At 46.6% G+C, this 18,565-nt stretch overlaps 2 protein-coding genes across 6 annotated transcripts in view; one reads left to right on the top strand and one right to left on the bottom strand.

The window, feature by feature from the left end:
* The window catches only part of TMEM218 (transmembrane protein 218), a 32,076-nt gene extending 13,826 nt beyond the window's left edge, over positions 1 to 18,250 (top strand). For both annotated transcript variants that reach the window (XM_003130031.4, XM_005667473.3), the window contains exons 2-4: positions 5,554 to 5,732; positions 7,015 to 7,117; positions 10,516 to 18,250. In XM_003130031.4, the coding sequence (XP_003130079.1) occupies positions 5,623 to 5,732; positions 7,015 to 7,117; positions 10,516 to 10,650 (348 nt within the window). In that variant the 5' untranslated portion in view covers positions 5,554 to 5,622 and the 3' untranslated portion in view covers positions 10,651 to 18,250. The remainder of the gene's footprint in view (positions 1 to 5,553; positions 5,733 to 7,014; positions 7,118 to 10,515) is intronic.
* Positions 14,817 to 18,565, bottom strand: part of SLC37A2 (solute carrier family 37 member 2) — a 37,102-nt gene continuing 33,353 nt past the window's right edge. For all 4 annotated transcript variants that reach the window (XM_005667471.3, XM_003130030.4, XM_021063087.1 and 1 more), the window contains one exon: positions 14,817 to 18,533. Coding sequence is in view for 1 of the 4 variants with exons in the window: in XM_003130030.4 (XP_003130078.1) it covers positions 18,518 to 18,533 (16 nt within the window). In the remaining 3 variants the exon portion in view is untranslated. The remainder of the gene's footprint in view (positions 18,534 to 18,565) is intronic.

The raw sequence follows: 18,565 nt of genomic DNA, 5'->3' as shown, positions 1-18,565 counted from the left end.
GTTCCCAGGCTAGGGGTCGAATCGGAGCTGTAGCCACCGGCCTACGCCAGAGCCACAGCAACGCGGGATCCGAGCCGCGTCTGCAACCTACATCACAGCTCACGGCAACGCCGGATCGTTAACCCACTGAGCAAGGGCAGGGACCGAACCTGCAACCTCATGGTTCCTAGTCAGATTCGTTAACCACTGCGCCACGACGGGAAGTCCTAATTTTTTTGATATGTTGTTGGATTCGGTTGGCTAAGATTTTGTTGAGAATTTTTGCATCTATATTCATCAATGATATTGGCCGATAGTTTTCTTTTTTGGTGGTATCTCTGTCTGGTTTTGGAATGAGGGTGATGGTGGCCTCATAGAATGTCTTTGGGAGTATTCCTTCTTCTTCAACCTTTTGAAAGAGTTTAAGGAGGATGGGCACCAATTCCTCTTTATATGTTTGATAAAATTCACCTGTGAAGCCATCTGGTCCTGGACTTTTATTTGTAGGGAGTGATTTTTATGACCTCTTCAATTTCATTTCTAGTGATCGGTCTGTTCAGTTGGTCTGTTTCTGCTTGATTCAGTTTTGGCAAGCTGTAAGATTCTAGAAAATTGTCCATTTCTTCCAGATTGTCAAACTTGTTGCCATACAGTTGTTCATAGTATTCTCTTATGGTTTTTTGTATTTCTGCTGTATCCGTTGTGATTTCTCCTTTTTCATTTATAATTTTGGTTATTTGGGTTCTTTCTCTCCTCTTTTTAGTGAGTCTGGCCAGGGGTTTGTCAATTTTGTTCACCTTTTCAAAGAACCAGCTCTTGGTTTTATTAATTTTCTCTATTGTTTTTTGAGTCTCTATTTTATTGATTTCTTCTTTGATCTTTATAATTTCCTTCCTTCTGCTGACTTTAGGACTTTTTTGTTCTTCTTTTTCTAATTCGTTTAGGTGGAGGGTTAAGTTGTCAATTTGGGATCTTTCTTCTTTTTTGAGAAAGGCCTGGATTGCTATAAATTTCCCTCTGAGCACTGCTTTCGCAGCATCCCATAGATTTTGAGAGGTTGTGTCTTCATTATCATTTGTTTCAAGGTAGTTTTTAATTTCCTTCTTGATTTCCTCATTGACCCATTGGTTTTTTAGTAGCATGTTGTTTAGTCTCCATGGAGTAGGTTTTTTCTCTTTGCTTTTCCCATGGTTGATTTCTAATTTCATGGCATTGTGGTCAGAGAAGATACTTGAGATAATTTCTACGCTCCTAAATTTATTGAGATTCGCTTTGTGTCCCAATATGTGGTCGATTCTTGAGAATGTTCCATGAGTATTTGAGAAGAATGTGTATTCTGCTTTTTTTGGATGTAGTGTCCTGAAGATATCAATTAAGTCTAACTTTTCTATTGTTTCCTTTAGGATCTCTGTTGCTTTATTGGTTTTCTGTCTAGAGGATCTGTCCATTGATGTGAGGGGGGTATTTAGGTCTCCTACTATGATTGTATTCTCATCAATATCTCCCTTTATGTCTGTTAATATTTGTTGTGTGTATCTGGGTGCTCCTGTATTTGGGGCATATATGTTGACAATAGTAACATCCTCTCCTTGGATGGATCCCTTAATCATTAAATAGTGTCCTTCTTTGTCTTTCTTTATGCTTTTTGTTTTAAAGTCTATTTTGTCTGATATGAGCGTTGCGACTCCTGCTTTTCTGTCATGTCTATTGGCGTGAAATATTTTTCCCCACCCTTTCACTTTCAATCTATATGTATCTTTTGTCCTAAGGTGAGTTTCTTGTAGGCAGCATATTGAAGGTTTTTGCCTTTTTATCCACTCAGCCACTCTGTGTCTTTTGATTGGGGCATTCAGTCCATTGACATTTAAGGTGATAATTGATAGATGATTATTTATTGCCATTTGAACCTCGTGTTCTAGTTGATTCTATGGTTCTCCATTTTTTTTTTTTTTTTTTTTGGTTGGATGGTCTCCTGTTATTATCTGCTTGAGTGGTTTTTTTTTTTCATTTTTTGCAAATGCAATATTTGGTTTTGGCTTGTGATTGCCCTGTTTTTTAAGTATGCTAACCCCTTCCCATAAATGTGTGTTTTAGCCTGATGGTCCTGTAAGTTCAAACACTTCATTACTATATTAAAATTAAGAAGAGAGACATACATATAAACAAAAAGGGTTATTTACCTCCTGACATCCCTTGCCCACATTTTATGGTTTTGATGACTCTTTTTTATTTTTTCCTTTTTAATTTTATTTTGTTTGAAGCATGTTCATGATTAAATCCGTATGCTGGCTTATTTGAGTGACTTCTCTCTGATTGCAGTTTCCTCAGTCCTAGTTCTTCCTCTTCTTCTTTTTTTTTTTTTTCTTTTCTTTTTTCTTCCCTTTCCTTCCTTTCTTTTTGGTTTAGAGAAGCCCTTTCAATATTTCCTTTAACCTGGGTTTTGTGTTGCTGTATTCTTTAAGTTTTTGTTTGTTGGGAAAAATTTTTATTTCCCCTTCTATTTTAAATGATATTCTTGCTGGATAGAGTATTCTAGGTTGCATATTTTTTCCTTTTAGCACTTTAAATATCTCTTGCCATTCCCTCCTGGCCTGTAGTGTTTCTGTAGAGAAATCAGCTGATATTCTTATGGGGGTTCCCTTGTAGGTAACATTCTGTTTTTCTCTTGCTGCCTTTAGGATCCTCTCTTTATCACTAACTTTTGCCATTTTTATTATGATGTGTCTTGGTGTGGGTCTGTTTGGGTTCAGTTTGTTTGGGGCCCTCTGTGCTTCTTGTATCTTGAATCCAGTATCCTTTAGATTTGGGAAGTTTCCAGCAATAATTTCTTCAAATATATTTTCCATTCCCTTATCTTTTTCTACTCCTTCTGGAATTCCTATTATGCGTAGATTGGCCCACTTTATATTATCCCATAGGTCTCTTATATTGCTTTCCAGTTTTTTGATTCAGTTTTCTGTCTGTTGACCAGATTGAGTGATTTCCATTATTCTATCTTCCATATCACTGATTCGTTCTTCTGCATTATTCATTCTGGTTTTTACTGCCCCTAGTTCAGTTTGCATCTCTGCAAATGAATGTTCTAGTTTTTCTTGGCTCCTCCTTATATTTTCTAGTTCCTTTCTGAGGGTATCTGCATTACTGTTCATATCTTCTCTTAATTCCTTCAGTATTTTCACTATTTCTCTTTTGAACTCCAGGTCTGTCAGACTGCCGAGATCTGTTTCATTGTTGACTGTTTTAGGTGAGTTCTCCTGTTGGTTTGACTGGGGGTGGTTTCTCAGCTTCTTCATCTTGCTTGTTGTTTTCTTTCTCCTGAGGGAGCTGTACTCTCCGTGATCGGGCAGTGTTTGCCTTGTCACTGCCGTGGAATATTTCCTGAGGGCTGGCGTTGTTGGTCAATCTTTTTTGAGGCAGTGTGGCTTTTCTGGAGTGTTGATGGGGCTAACAGTGTTTCTTTGCAGCAAAGGAGGACTTCCTGAGGGCAGACAGGACTGAGAGGTCCACACCGCGATGGTAGCAGATTTCACTTGGCCATGCAGAGCTTGCTCTGGTGTTTTTAGGCTGTGGGGTTCTTGCAGGGGGTTGGCGGTGTTGGGCAGCTGCTTTTTAGGGGTGCATCACCCCCTGGGGGCTGGAGCAGCTATCTGGGGCACTGAGAACCTGAGGGGCTCTTCCCTAGGGCAGCCCAACTCAGAAGGACAGCCTGAGAATGTAGGCGGATCTTTTCACAGTCTGGCTGAGCTTGTTGCAGCTTTTCTGGGCTGCAGGGGGTCCTGCCTGGAGCTGGCAGTCCTATGCAGCTGGTCCACTAGAGCATCCCCTGGGGGCTTGGGCGGGTAGCAGGGCCGTTGGAAACCGAAGAGGCTCCTCCCCGGGGCAACCCGACTCAGAAAAATCGTCCGAGAATTAGGCCGATCTATTCACAGCCTGGCTAAGCTTGTTCTAGCTTTTCTAGGCTGCAGGCCTTTTCTCGGGGGCTGGTGCTGTTTGGTGCTGCTCTGCGGAAGTGTAGCCCCTCCAAAGGGCAAGCAGGCCTGTGCAGGGACAGCCCCTGCGGTGGTAGGCTTCAGGCAATTGTTGAGGCCAGCCCTCCTGGATGGCAGGCAGCCCCAGGTCCGTGACAGCTTAGGGCGTGGCGGGGGTGGGGGGAGGGGATGCCCTGGGAAGCAGAGTTTTCAGCTAGCTAGTGGGCCTGTAAGCTTGCTGTGGCGTGGGGGGTATTCTATGGGGACCCAACCCTTCTTCTCTCCCCTCCCCAGCACGGGCGCAGACCAGGCTCTTCTCCCAGGTTCCCTCTGATGTGGCTTTCCCCTTCCCCACTCCTGGAGTATTGCTCCCTTCCTCTGCGACAGCTTTGTTTTCTAGTCTCCCAGGCAGTCTCTGCCCCGTCAACTGGTTTCTAGACCTCCCAAGCAGTTTCCGCTCTACCCCGCCCCCCTAGCCCGGGGACTAATCTCTGGAGCCGAGGTCTCGGTGCCCAGCCCCCACCCAGGCGTCTCAATTTTTGGTGACTCTGCCCGTAGTTCAGATGGTCCGTTGGGTTCTTGATCGGCTTTTCCGTACTCCAACTTACTGCTACACTCTTCTCTGCATCTGGAGATTCCTCCGGTTCGTTTGATCTTTCGCCCGGTAGGTGACTTTCCAGGGTGCGGGATCCCTTTCTCCTCCGCAGTTCCCTTTCGGGAGCCCCCGTCTCGCTCGGATTCACCTTCTCTCACTCTCCTCTTTTCTCCTGTTCTGCCCAATAATGTCACGAATTTCTTGCCGTTATTGGAGTTTAGGTTCCTCTGCCAGCGATTGGTTGCTGTTCTGTGCGAGTCATTTATTCTGTAGATGTGCTTTTTTTGTTGTGTTTGTGGGAGAGGGCGAGCGTGTCTTCCTACTCCTCCGCCATCTTGTCCTCTCTCTGTTTCTCTTTTTTTAGGGCCGCACCCACAGCATATGGAGGTTCCCAGGCTAGAGGTCAAATTGGAGCTGCAGCTGCCGGCCCACACCACAGCCAGAGCAGCATAGGCTCTGAACATCTGCGACCTACCCCGCAGCTCCCAGCAACACCAGAGCTTTAACCCACTAAGTGAGGCAAGGGATCAAACCTGCAACCTCAGGGATACTAGTCGGGTTCTTAACCCACTGAGCAGCAGTGGGAACTCCCAGGAGATTGCTTCTTTTTGTATATAAAAAGTCAACAAAGGTGTGGACGTTTCTGTCTGATTAATAAGTCACCGCTCACACCAGACAACCCGAGAGCTTCCACTTCTCATGGGCCCTGGAGCTCTCGGGTCCTGGTGTCTTTACAGCCCTCAGGGAAGGCTTGTATCAAATAGGGTGAGTCCAGCTGGTGGGCTATGGAAAGACAGACTAGAACTCAGATACCAAATTTGAAATGACCCACACGGAGCAGAAAGCACCTTCTCAGTCCTCACCAAAAAGCAAGGTTTGGGTTCTAAACGTCTAATTCCTATTGAGGGACTTTCCCAGAAACTTACCTATACTGATGATCCTCCTACAACACCAATCATCAGAAATTCCCCAGAATGACTTGGGTTTTCTGTGTTTGTCTGAACACCCCAGGAAACCCAGGAGGGCACAGGAGCCCAGTTACCCGAGCCCCAGAGACAGCTCGTCACCCGCCTCCACAGCATGGCTGGCATGGTGCTCGGCGTGGGGGCTGGCGTGTTCATCCTGGCCCTGCTCTGGGTGTCAGTGCTGCTGCTGTGTGTGCTGCTGTCCAGAGCCTCCGGTGTAGCTCGGTAAGGCCTGCTGTCCACCCAGGAGTCCGGGCTAAAAGCCATTAGAAGTGAAATTGCTGACACTCTGAAATACTGAGAGTTCAGAGAGCTCCCTGTTGTAATTACCGGCAGTTTAAATGAGTTGCATTTTCACCTCTTATCATAAGCACTGACTGCATTATTTTGCTCGGAAGCAGAGGTGGGTGGAGAAGGGAGGTGGCATCGGTCAGCTCTCAGAAGAGATGGGGACACAGGAGACATGGAGAGAATCAGCTTTCACTGCCTGTTGGGTTTTTGGGGGTTGTACATGTGTGTGTCTCTTAATTGTTGAGATTTACGGAAGGGGCTTGGTCCCTTGAAATATAGTTGATTTGCAATGTTGTGTTAACTCATGCCCAGGAATCCCAGGAAGATGCTGAGTCGTGAGTGACTTGGGCTCTCTCTCTGGTGCTGACTTGAGAAAGTATCCGACCAGAAACTGACTCTAAAGACATCATAGGGTTGTAATCTGTAGTCAGATAGTGTAGGTATGAAACAGCAAGTTAAATAATTTACTAAATATTCTGGAGTTCCCATCGTGGCTCAGCAAAAACGAATCTGACTAGTATCCATGAGGACGCAAGTTTGATCCCTGGCCTTGCTCAGTGGGTTAAGGATCCAGCGTTGCCTCGACCTGTGGTGTAGGTTGGAGAGTGGGTTGGATCCTGCTTTGCTGTGGCTGTGACATAGGTTAGAGGCTACAGCTCCGATTTGACCCCTAGCCTGGGAACCTCCATATGCTGCAGGTGAAGCCCTAAAAGACCAAAAAAAAAAATCTGGTTTAGGAGTTCCCTGGCAGCTCAGTGAGTTGAGGATCCAGTGTTGTCACTGTTGCACCTTGGGTTGCTGCTGTTGCACAGGTTCGATCCCTGGCCTTGGAACTTTCACATGCCATGGATGCAGTCAAAAAATAGTAATATTCTGGTTTAAAACACGGTAGTAGGGGTGGAAGAGGGGCTTCTTTGATTTTTCCTGATTATGACAGTGCAGAGGCATGGCAAAAAGAAAAACTTCCAATTCCCATCCTTAGGAGTTTGGAATTACCAGGAATAAACAAGAACACATCCTGCTGGTACCTGTCTGGGAAGAAGGCCTTGAGATGAAGGGGAAAACATTTCTAAATTCCCTCAGTAGGGTGGGCAGCACACCAGACCCAGTTGATGGACTGAAACAGAATATTGGCCTCAGGGAAGAGCCAGTTCCAGCATAACTGATTAGAGGGGGAACTAAACAGTACTTTTAACCCTCTGTCTTCTGGCCGCAGGTTCTCCATTATTTTCGTGTTCCTCGGTGCTCTGATCATCACAGCAATTCTGTTGCTCTTCCCCCGAGCCAGTGAACTCCCAACCCCTGAGGCTGAAATGAAGGTAAAACCATGGGTTTTGTTTTGCCACCTGAGTTATGACCGTTCTTTCTGTTGGTCTAGACCCCTGTCCTGCACCTCGTGGTCCCTGATGCCAGAGGGGCTTAAATGTGTTAGAAGAATTGAAGAATTATAGCACGAGTTAACATAACATTACAAATCAACTATATTTCAATAAAAAACATTTTTTAACAATTTTTTTTAAAAAAAGAATTGTATAGTTGAATCCAGAATGGGGGAGCTCAGAGGGAGCTTTACACCCCCTTCCCACCGCCCCCAGGAAAAGAATCTTCTTTTGATGCCCACTTGCAACACCGCTGGGCAGCTATTTCCCTGATTTGGTCTCATCTCCAGTTTGCATCAGGTGGAACGAGAACTGTGCCCAGAAGCCACCTCAGGCCGTGGGCCCAGAGACAGCAGATGGGCAGGAAGAGCCTGTCCTGAGTGAGAGGGTCCCACCCCTGGTAGCCTTGGCTCAGAAACACAGGTCCTGGGCCAACATTTACATAGTGCTCTCAGATGCTAAACGACATGCTTTTTCATCTCCACATGTTTGAAGTTTTCCACCTGTAATGGAGGCAGTACTTTCCATAGAGAAGGGCAGTGAGAAAAGAATTACATGTCTATAGAGAGCAGAAGTTGGAGAGATAGATGCTTTTAATACTAACGGTCTTTCGGGATTCCTTTGGTCCTCATTTCCAGAACCACATCTCTTAGCACTTACCTGTCTAAATGGTTCATCATCTCTCTTGTGGACCCCACCCATTCTGGTTCCTTCCTGACTGGGGCTCTGGCTTTACCCCACAATCTTGATAATGGTATTGACTTCCATTTTCCCATTACTTCTTCTGGCAGCTTCTTTCCTCTGGTTTAATTTTTTAAGTTGCAATGGTGATGATAGCTAACATTTTTAAGACATCACTGTTGGCCAGGTCCTGTGAAAAGCAGGTTATTTACATGCTCTCATTTATACCTCAAGACCACCCTAAGTAGTTTAAACTAGGTACTCTTCATATCCCCGTTTCATTGGTAAGGACCTGGAGGCTGGAAGAGATTAAGGTAACTTGCCCAAGGTCATACGTGTGTAAGAAGAGGCAGAGCAGGGATTCAAGCTGAGGTCTGTCTTCAAAGCCTTCATTACTGGGGACTCAACAGAGAGTACAGGTGGCTATTTCGACACTAGACAACAGTACACAAAATTATGTAACTTCTGAACTAAAATTGGCACACATTTTCATGTCTATCAAGGACTGACCATGGCAGAGGGAGGAAGTTTGTTCTGAAAATTCCTAGGGAAATAATACCACAAAAAAAAAAAAATCAAGGAATTATCTCCATAAATGCCAGTGTTTTGGGTTAGCATTTGAAAACCACTCTGACTGCATCAGAACCGTGTGTGTGTGTGTGTGTGTGTGTGTGTGTGTGTGTGTGCGTGTGTGTGTGTGTTTGTGTTTGTGTGTGTGTGTGGTGAGCAAGCTAGAGTGCAGACTCCCACCCCAGTTTTCCTGTATTATGGGGGAAAGGGATGAAGGCTGCATATTTCTAGATTGCTGCGGATGTGAATATTGGAAGAAGGGCACAGAGCAAACACTGTTTTGAAATCAGTCCCTCTTTCCTCTGTCCTGAGTTTCAGACCCAGGAGAGCAGAATGGGTTTTGAGCAAAATATGTTCGTCAGCAGGGCCAGCAGGACTGGAGTTCTCATTTTCAGGTTCTGAGCATCAGCCCCTGCAGCAGCCCGGCTCGATACTGTATCAATAAAACATGGCCTGTGCCTTCTGCACCCAAGCCCTGCTAATTGGCTAATTAAAAAGTGAACCATGTCGAACGAGCAAACATGTAGCCCGCGAGAGACTTGTTCAGTACTGGAGCCAAGGTCAAAGTTATGTCAAAGCTGTTTCATCAAACTGACCTTTTCTGTAAGCTGGCTGCTGGGTTAATCTCTGGAGCAGCCCTTTCCTTCTTGGTGTCTTTGGATCTCAGTAGTCACAGCAGAGCTTGACCTTGACAGGTGCTTTGTGCATCAGCACTGTATTAGTTATCCTCTGCTGCTGTAACAAATTGCCACCATATTAGGCGATAACGCAAATTTACTATCTTAAAGTTCCAAAGGTTAGAAGTCCAAAATCAGCCTCCTTTGGCTAAAACCAAGGGGTTGGCAGGGCTGTCTTCCTTTCCAGATTTCTGGGGAAGAATCTGTTTCCTTGCCCTTTCCAATGGCAGAGACCACCCTTAGCTGTTGCCCCCCCTTGCTCCTCCTTCAGAGCCAGAAAAACGTCTCTCTGACTCTGCCTCCACCCTCGCTTCTCTTTCTCTGACCCTCTCTCTTGTCTTCCCCTACCAGTTTTAAAGACCCTTGTAATTACATTGAGCCGCCTATAATGTACAATTCAGGCCAAGCTCCCTATTTCAAAGTCAGCTGATTAGCAACCTTAATTCCATCTACAAACTTAATTCTCTGTGATGTAACTTAACATATTCACAGTTTCTAGAGATTAGGATGTGGACATTTTAGGGTCCCTATTCTGTTAGCTACAGTCACCCTTCAGGTATTTGGGGTTCTCTTTAGGTGCTAGCTTCCAAAAACTTCTGGAAATTGTGGAGTCCCCTGTCCCTTGGTTTGGGCTGACACTCCACTAAGTCTATAGATTCAGTGGCTTTTTCCTGCCCAAACTTAATAAGCAGCATCATTGGGATCTCTGGAAAATAGAGGTCTGGCAATGAACAGCAGGCAAGTGGGAGAGCCAATACCAATTATAGGTTTCTGTCAGCAAAGACCAAAAGCTTGGGGGTTCAAGTATGAGGCTGGGTTGTCAGGCATCCAACTGAATGAATTGGAGCAAGTTACCATCCTCTCAGTGTTTCGGCATCTCACGTAAGTGGCTCCAACCCTTAAAATGCTGGTTTACAAATGTCAGGGTTCAGAACTCTTCTGATGAAAGTTTTAGAGTCACCTTTTCATTTTGAAAATGACCCCTCCTGAATTGACCATGGGTTGGTGATGACAAAGGGTCTTGGGTATGTGGGGTTATTATACTGTTGCTTTTTTGTGTGTTTAAAATTCTCCCTAATGAAAAGTTAACAACAACCAAATGAGCCTTCCCAGGACCAAGCAAGCAAGCTTCTCATGGACTCTTTCAGATAACTGATTTCAGAACATAAAAGAACTCGTCCAGGGTCTTCAGAGTATTTATGAACCTCCTACATCAAGCCATTTGTTCCCTGTACTTCCAGCTCAGAACCATGAGAAAATGGTTCTTTCCTATCCATTTACAGAGTAGACTTGGGTCAGGATGTCACTGGAAGTTACAAACATGGACTGCCCATTCATCAAAGTTCCAAATGAGCCATGGCCAGGGAGCAGAAGTGATCATAATTTCATTTTTGATGTTTCCCTCTCCAGATCGTTGATACCTTTTTCATTGGCCGCTATGTCCTGCTGGCTTTCCTCACTGCTGTCTTCTTGGGGAGCCTCTTCTTGGTTCTAGTCCATCACATCCTGGAGCCAGTCTATGCCAAACCACTTCGGTCCTACTGAGCAACACTCAAGAAGACCAAGACCTTTCCTCCCCTCGCTTTGATATCATCAGTGAGCAGAAAGGTACTGTTGGAACGTTGTCTTGACAGCATTCATGCTTAAGATCAGAGGAACATCTATTCATCACTCAGACAAACCCCTTGAGTCCTGGCTTCCAGAAACATGGTTGCAGAATTGTCCCTGGGATCCTAGGAGAAATATTGCTGTCTTCTTAACACCTGCACTTCAGGTTTTCCATCTCTTTTGAGAGGGAAATGGCAACAGTGTCTGCTTAGATTTCAATCAGGCCATCAGCATGTGGATTTTGGGAAAAGGAGCACTTTGGTTTCTGCTGTCCAATAGAAGAACCTGGTCCTTTTTGATAATATGTAAAATTCTTAGTTAAAAGGTCAAGATCACTTGGAAAAGAAAGGCATTCAAAGTTGAAAAGTTCATTTTAAAGGGATGACCTGGGAACACATCCAGGTGCTGGATATGGAGCTCTCTGTGCAGACCATGCCTCAGGGCTCTGCAAAGGCCATGTGTCACCTCTCACTGTTCCAGGAAAGCCATCAACAGTGGCCGAAGGACTGCTTTTCACCTCAGACTCCTGGCCGCAGCTTTCTGAATTTAGCATTTCGAGTTTACTTGGGGATTAGAAGCAGGGTGTGGAAATGTCCCTTGTCTGTCCTACTGCTCTGTCTCTCTGGATTCTTTTTTTCCTAGGATTGAGTGACCTTTGTTGCCTTATTTAGTTACCATAACAGTCCATTCTGGGTTATTGTCATCTCTTTCATCGTTGTAGCTCTTTCTCCAAAGCCAGTGAGGAATGTATATTCCCGGGATTAGGCATAACTTTATACCTAAACCCCAGACCAAGTGAAATCTGTCATTAAACAGAGGGGCTCTCGGCTGCTTCCACTTTGGAAGTCTCATTGTGGCTCCCTAGAGCTATTTGAAAAAGGAGATTCTGGCTTAAAATTAAGAACCAGAAAACAATTGGAAAAAGAATTTTGATTGAGTACATGGTATATGCCAGTAGTACACTAGTCTGGGTTTGTTTGTTTGGTTGGTTGTTGTTGTTGTTTTTTACACAGATGTAGATGACGGACTTCCATGTTAAGGGCAAAAACGTACTTTGTACAAAGTGTATTTTAGCTCGGCCTGCCTTCTGTAGCTCCTGTAACTACCAGCAGTGGTGAACTGAATACTAGATCAATTTCTACCTTCATACTCAAAACAGTCATGTCCAACCCTGGGGGAAAAAAAAGCAAACCCACAGAGTTGGGATAAGAATAAAAGGCTGGGAGGGCACAAAGTTAATTTTACTGAGTTCTGCATGGGGCACCCTGATAATCAATAGATAATATTGGCACCCTTTTGTTCATGGCCTTCCTGGAGGTAGAGCTTAAATACAAATAGATCGTCTCAGTTTCCATTCATTGGTCTTTGATCAATGCCCCTAGAGCTAGTTGTGCTCCCCAGAAGGGATCCTGTGGCAAAGAGATGTAGTGATCCCACAGGGGAAGGGAGAGTAAATCTGGGCCTCCATATAAGAAAACAGGTAGGAGTTCCTGTCATGGCTCAGTGGAAGCGAATCTGACTAGCATCCATGAGGATGCATGTTCGATCCCAGGCCTTACTCAGTGGGTTAAGGATCTGGCACTGTGGTGAGCTGTGGTATAGGTCGGCAGCTGTAGTTCCAATTCAACACCTAGCCTGGGACCTTCCATATGCTGCCCTTAAAAAAAAAAAAGAACGAACGAAAGAAAGAAAACAGGTAATTTCATTGCCTCTTAAAATTGTATCCTGACAAAACCAAATCAGCAAGGCGCCACCCCCACCACGGAGACATTCGTCTGATCCGCTAGGTGGCGCTGTGCTGCATTTTAGAAGGCCCTCGGGCCAGCCAAACAACGCTAGGTTCTTTTTTAACAAGTTCCTTCTAGCTCTCATAAAATAGAAGTAAAGCTAACGTTCTTTACTGATGCACGATATCGGACATCTAAAAATTCTCCAAAGTTTTTGTACAATGTTCAGTTACTAGGGAATGCACTGCCCGTCCTCCACGTGCATAGAGCAGGCATTACCATTCATTCCGCCTTTACTGTGTTTACTCTGGATGTGAAGCCTCGTCCTGGTGCTGTAAATCACCCCAAGAAGGAGGCTCTGAGGCTCCTAGGCTGTTTCCCTCACTCCATCCTGGGATGAAAATGTTTTTAATTCTAACATAATCCATTTCTTGTTCTGTTCTCTAAGACATAAACTTTTCTATCAACTGTGTCTCTTGCTGCTGCTGCAGTTGAAACAGTTTTATTTTGCTCTGATTTTTATTTGTGTGTAAAGAAACCTGCTGCAGTTATTTCGTAGATGAGAAACAGGCAGAGAGATAAAGAGATTTTAAAAGTTTCACAGCTAGTTAGGTAGTGGGGCTCAAATTTGACAATGGGATCTTGTCACCTCATTTCTCAGGTAGTTTAAAGAGCAGTTTTGGCTTTCAAACAACTCCTTAGTTTTACATTGGGTAATACTATTTCTTAGCTATTTGCACCCACCATTCCCCTGACCCATATCCAAAAAAAGACAAAAGTTTCATGAAAGAATTCCTCATTAACATTTATAGTACAGATAACATTTTATCATAACTTCTTGGCTTAAACCTTTAAGTATTTGGCTTTATTACATAGGAGCAAGGTTCCAGAGCGGGGAATGGGAATTGCATAGAAGAGAATCTGAGGAAATGCTGATTATCTTCTCAGGAGCATAAAAGCTCAGGGTTGGAGGGCATTTTATAGTCCATGGAGTTCAATCTTTAGTCTCTATTTCCATCCCAATACTTCAGAATATCCTATTCTTTACATGCTGAAATCACAATTTTTTTTTTTTTTTTTTTTTTTTTGTCTTTTTGTTGTTGTTGTTGTTGCTATTTCTTGGGCCGCTCCCGCGGCATATGGAGGTTCCCAGGCTAGGGGTCGAATCGGAGCTGTAGCCACCAGCCTACGCCAGAGCCACAGCAACGCGGGATCCGAGCCGCGTCTGCAACCTACACCACAGCTCACAGCAACGCCAGATCGTTAACCCACTGAGCAAGGGCAGGGACCAAACCCACAACCTCATGGTTCCTAGTCGGATTCGTTAACCACTGCGCCACAACGGGAACTCCACAATTTTAATTATATTTAGCAAACAGGTTAGACATTTTTCTAAGGACTTTGTATTAGATAATCCTCGTAGCAACCGTGTGACATAAATGCTGTTAATACCCCCATTTAACAAATGGGGAGTGGGCACAGAGGGGTGTGGTGGTTTGCTTGAGGTCACTCAGCTCAGGGTTAAATAGTCAGGAAGGCAGGTAGCCTAAGTGCCTCACTGCCTCATACCCTGTTGCTTTGTAAGATGAAAACAAAGGAAAAGGAGGGACCAAGGAAATACTGAGCAGAGGCTGTTGAGTCTAGTGGAAAATCCAAATGGGCCAGGAACCTAGGGCAAAGCAGTTAGAAGCCACATGGGACCTTGGGGACAGCCTCACTGGTCAGCTCTGGTTTGGGGGTCTCTGCATGGTGAGACTTTGGCTCCCCCCTCGATTAGAGATCCTCAGCGAGGGAGCTTGTGGGCTGAGTGTCAAGGATGCAGGCAGCAATCTCTCTCTTCAGCACTGTCTTAATACTTGGGTTAATACTTGGGTTGGTTTGCAGAGGTGTGGCTGGAAGAGTCAAAGCCACAAGCCAAGAATGCGTGTTGGTTTCTTGACCTCTGTCTCTAGCAGAGCACAGTGGTGGCTGTTTACTCAAGCAAAAAGTGTTTGTAACCCCCAACTCCTTCCCCACCCCTCCACCCCCCACCCAATACACCCTCCTGCCTCAGTTCCTGGGACTAAAGAAGTGACAGCAGGGACCGAAATCAGGACCCAGCACCACAGAAAAAAGGAGATAGTTCATTTTTCTGGTTTTCCACACACACATTGGATATTGTCAAGGATGTGTTTAGCCCAAGTCCTGCCTTCAGAGAAGTCAGGGGACTTACACATGTGGCATTTATGGGGTCCCCGGCTGCTCCATGGCCACCTTCGCCACTTGTTTTTTAAATCTTTGAGGATTTTTTTGGTTTTGCTGTCTTCAAATTGGTATAGCCCCCATTTTACACTGGGAATATTTAATAGTATCCTGTGACAAATTACCACAACCTCAGTCGTTTAGAACAATGTAAATTTATTATCTTACAGTTCTGGAGGTCAGAAATCTGAAAGAGGTTTCATGAAGCTAAACTCAACATTTGGGAGGCTTGAGGGGAGAATCCTGTTTCTGTGGCTTTGCAGCCTCCAGAGCCGCCTGTATTTCCTTGGCCCTTCCTCCCTCTTCAAAGCCAGCAACCTGACATCTGACACTTTTACCTCCTTCTTTGAGTATTTAAGGACCCTGTTGATTACTCTGGGCCCACTCTGACCATCCCAGATTAGCTCCCCATCTCATGGTCCTTAAGCACATTGCAAAGTCTCGTTTGCCATGCAGGATGCCATAGCCACTGGTTCTGGGCATTAGGACATGGACCTCTCTGGAGGAGGGACAATATCCTGCCTCCCACCAAATATGTGGCCCCCATCTTCCACCTATAGGGACTGCCTTCTCTACTCTCCCTCTTCTGTACCCTGCGCCTTTTTAGACAAGGCCTGCCCCGAGCCACCAGCACTACTCTCCAGTTCTCAGGGTGCCCACCCGATACCCAAGATATGTTGTTTCCTTCCCCCCAACTGGGTCTTTGTGGCAGCCTCAGCGTGTTCAGACCTACCGAGAACTGCTCTCCCTTTCTTTTCTTTACATCTTCCCATCCCACCGCCACCCCCCTCAGCAGCCCAGCCTCCCAGTGGATCTCTAAAGGAGAAATGCAAAGAGTTATTGCTTTTTAATTACAAGTGCTATTGTAACATCTATAAGGAAGAACACTTTAAGCTTAATTGAGAACAAATGTGAAGTTAAATTAAATGAATAACTAATTAACGTAATGCTCCTGCATTAGCCCCGAGTGAGTGCTGAGGCCCAGAGAAGAGGCGGGTCCTAGGCCTCCAGGGACAGTCGATGCCCAAAGCTACACAGGTCCCTGGGCCTGGGAGACAGGTGGGCAGATCTGCAAGGGCAGACCTCAGGGCCAAGCCCCCAAACACCCACCTACAGCCCCAGTCCTCATTTCTGAGGCTGGGCCCCAAGCTCCCCCCATGCCCTTTGCATCTCCCTAGCGCCACGCTGAACCACTGGCACAAGCAAATGTCTGGTTCATCCAGGGTGTGCAGAATAAGCCCATCAGGAACACAGGGGAGAAGAGGCCAGCTGCAGAGAGCCAGGACCTGCACCTTTGTTCATCTAGTCCCTGTGCCTGATGTGTTAGGGGCTTGATACCGTGTTCGTTTTAACTCCCTGGTCCACGTCCCCTCACTGCCTTACCAGACCCAACACCCAAATCATGTTCATTCTTCCTTCAGGGCAGTCACAGTCATTCCTCTGTTGCCATGGGGACTGCCTTCCTGCCAGCCCTGTCCCTTCAGGGACAAATTCTCTCAACCTGAGTCACCCTCCTCGGTTGTTTGTTTTTTTGTTGTTGTTTGTTTTTTTTTCCTTGTATTGGTTTGAACATCTCCCTCTCCCTGTCTTATCCTCTAACTAGACAAAGCCCTGAGGGCAGGGAGGGTGTTTAACACTGACAAGTCTCCCCTGACAGGAATCCTCTGAGGTAGGGACCGCCATTACTCCTTTCTCAGGAGGAAGAGGCTCAAAGCCAGTCCATGGTGAGGCTGGGGACAAGGAGGCCTCCAGAATGGGTGCCCAGGAAAGAACAACACCCCCCTACCCTGCCCCTGAAAGTGGGCAGGTGAGGGAGTCTCTCTACCCACTGGAAGCAGAAAGGGAGCCCAGGCCACCGCCTCTAGCATGGGATGATGGCGCCATCTAGTGGCCTCCCTGAGTGATGCTGTCAGGTAGACCTAGTCTTGAAAGATGCTTTCCTGAACCTGAACACCTTGCCATCCACTGCAGCTCTGCCCTGGAGGCCTGAGGAATTAGACATCTCAAGTGGCTCCTGCTTTCAAAGCCAGAGTGGGTTTCAGGCACTTTTGAGACTGTCACCACCAGCATCTATACAGTCTGTTTCATTGTGGTGGGATCTGTGGTGGCCATTGCACTGGCCCACACAGGCTCACCCACGGGTCATCAGTGTTGTCACGACCACCTCCTCTGGTCCCCGCCAATTGCAAGCAGCCCCAACTCTCCACCTTTGTGGTCCTGGGAAGCAGCTCCAACAGCCCACATAAGACTTGACAAGGATGAGCACAGACACCTCTGGCAAAAGACATCTGTATTGATGCTGCTGCCTTTGAGGCAGCCAGAAATGCCAAGAGCTAGGCTGGTAAATCCAGGGATTTGGGGCAGCCAGAACAAGCACATCAGGAACAGGAGGAGAGGAGGCTGGCTGCAGAGAGCCAAGACCTGCATACGGAACAGCTGCACCCTCTATCCTCTATCCTTGTCACCCTGGAGCCTGCGCTTAGGCTGTCAGCCCTTTTTCTGTGTCCACTGTCTACTCCATCCTAGGGCAGAGCCGGCAAACAGTGAACACCCGAGAGCCACTGGCACTTCATTACCAAAATATTTAATACACACACCGGTACTTTTGGTCATTTCCCCGCCCCCTTCCCCCACAGCACTGCCCGACAGGCCATCTTCCCTGGAGACACAGAGGGCTGGGACAAGAGCCAGGCAAGGCAGCCTCACTCTCAGGGGCCGCACAGGCCCAAGCCCAGGAGTGACGCCTCCCTTGCCTCTCTCTAGTCCTGGCCCCAAAAGATACAGCAATAATGCTCTCAAAATGGGTCAGCAGTTAGAAGCAGGATCAAATGGAGGGTAGGGGGAGAGGTGCCGACATGGGGAAACACACGGAGAACACTGGTTTGTGGACCAGGGACAAGGAGAGGCTGGGTGGCTCTCAAAGACCCACTTGTGGGTACAGCTGATTACGGAGGTTCAAATTTAACACAAGAAGGAGAGACACACTTTTTCTAGGCCTTGGCCTGGCCGAACCGTCTCCTTCTGTCTTGGGAGCTGAACAAGCAAGACTCTGAGCACATCCTTGTTATACCACAGAGGAGACACCACTCAGCCCTGAACCCTATTCCTTCCGCTTGCCGCCTCCAGAGCTCAGGCCTATCTTGCTGTCGACATAACCGATACCATCTTAGGCCCTGGTTTCTCCTCTCCTTCTGTGGCCCCTACCCAGGACTCTAGTGTGCAGTAAAACACTTCTCTGTCATCAAAGCTTTGTGGTTAATAGATATTGTTGAATAATCATTAGGACCGGGGAGCTTCTATGCTCTGTTAGTCCCCAAACAATGATGGAAACCTTCCCTGACGTATTCCCGGCACCCACGGGGCTGGTTACCCAATCTTAAATCCTAACTCAGGAATGCATGTCCTGCTTCTAAGCACCCGCCTCCCTAGCCTAGCTTAACTGTAAAATCGCCCCAATGGCCCCTGGGACCATGCGCACGGTGCCCAGAGCATCGTCCGCCCTATCCTTGTCCCCATCCCACCCTGTGAGGAAGTGACCCTATAATAAACTGACCCACTGATTGCACAGAGCTGCCTGCTTCATTTTTTTCGGCCTCAAGAAGCCTTCTCAGTTTGGTGGGCACTTTGTATTCCCTCCGTCCTCCAACAAGGCCCTTGAGTGGTCTGTGTCCTCCAGCGTGGCGGTTGGTCCCCTTCCCGTGGAGTCTCTTAGCCCTTGGCAGCCCTGTGGGCAGGGCCGGCTGCTGTTGGGTCGAGAGGCTTGGCCTCAACCATCTGCGGGGGTTGCACTTTGGGAGCCGGCAAGGGCCCTCCATGCTTCTGTTCTGATCGGGGCCTCATATTTCTCTATACCTGCACAAGGAGGAGAGAGGCAGTGAGACATG

The sequence above is a fragment of the Sus scrofa genome, chromosome 9 (assembly GCF_000003025.6).
Source record: "Sus scrofa isolate TJ Tabasco breed Duroc chromosome 9, Sscrofa11.1, whole genome shotgun sequence".
In the NCBI taxonomy this organism is placed as follows: Eukaryota; Metazoa; Chordata; class Mammalia; order Artiodactyla; family Suidae; genus Sus; species Sus scrofa.
The sequence above is the reverse complement of the archived record's forward strand: the minus strand, read 5'-3'. Positions and strand labels throughout refer to the sequence as shown.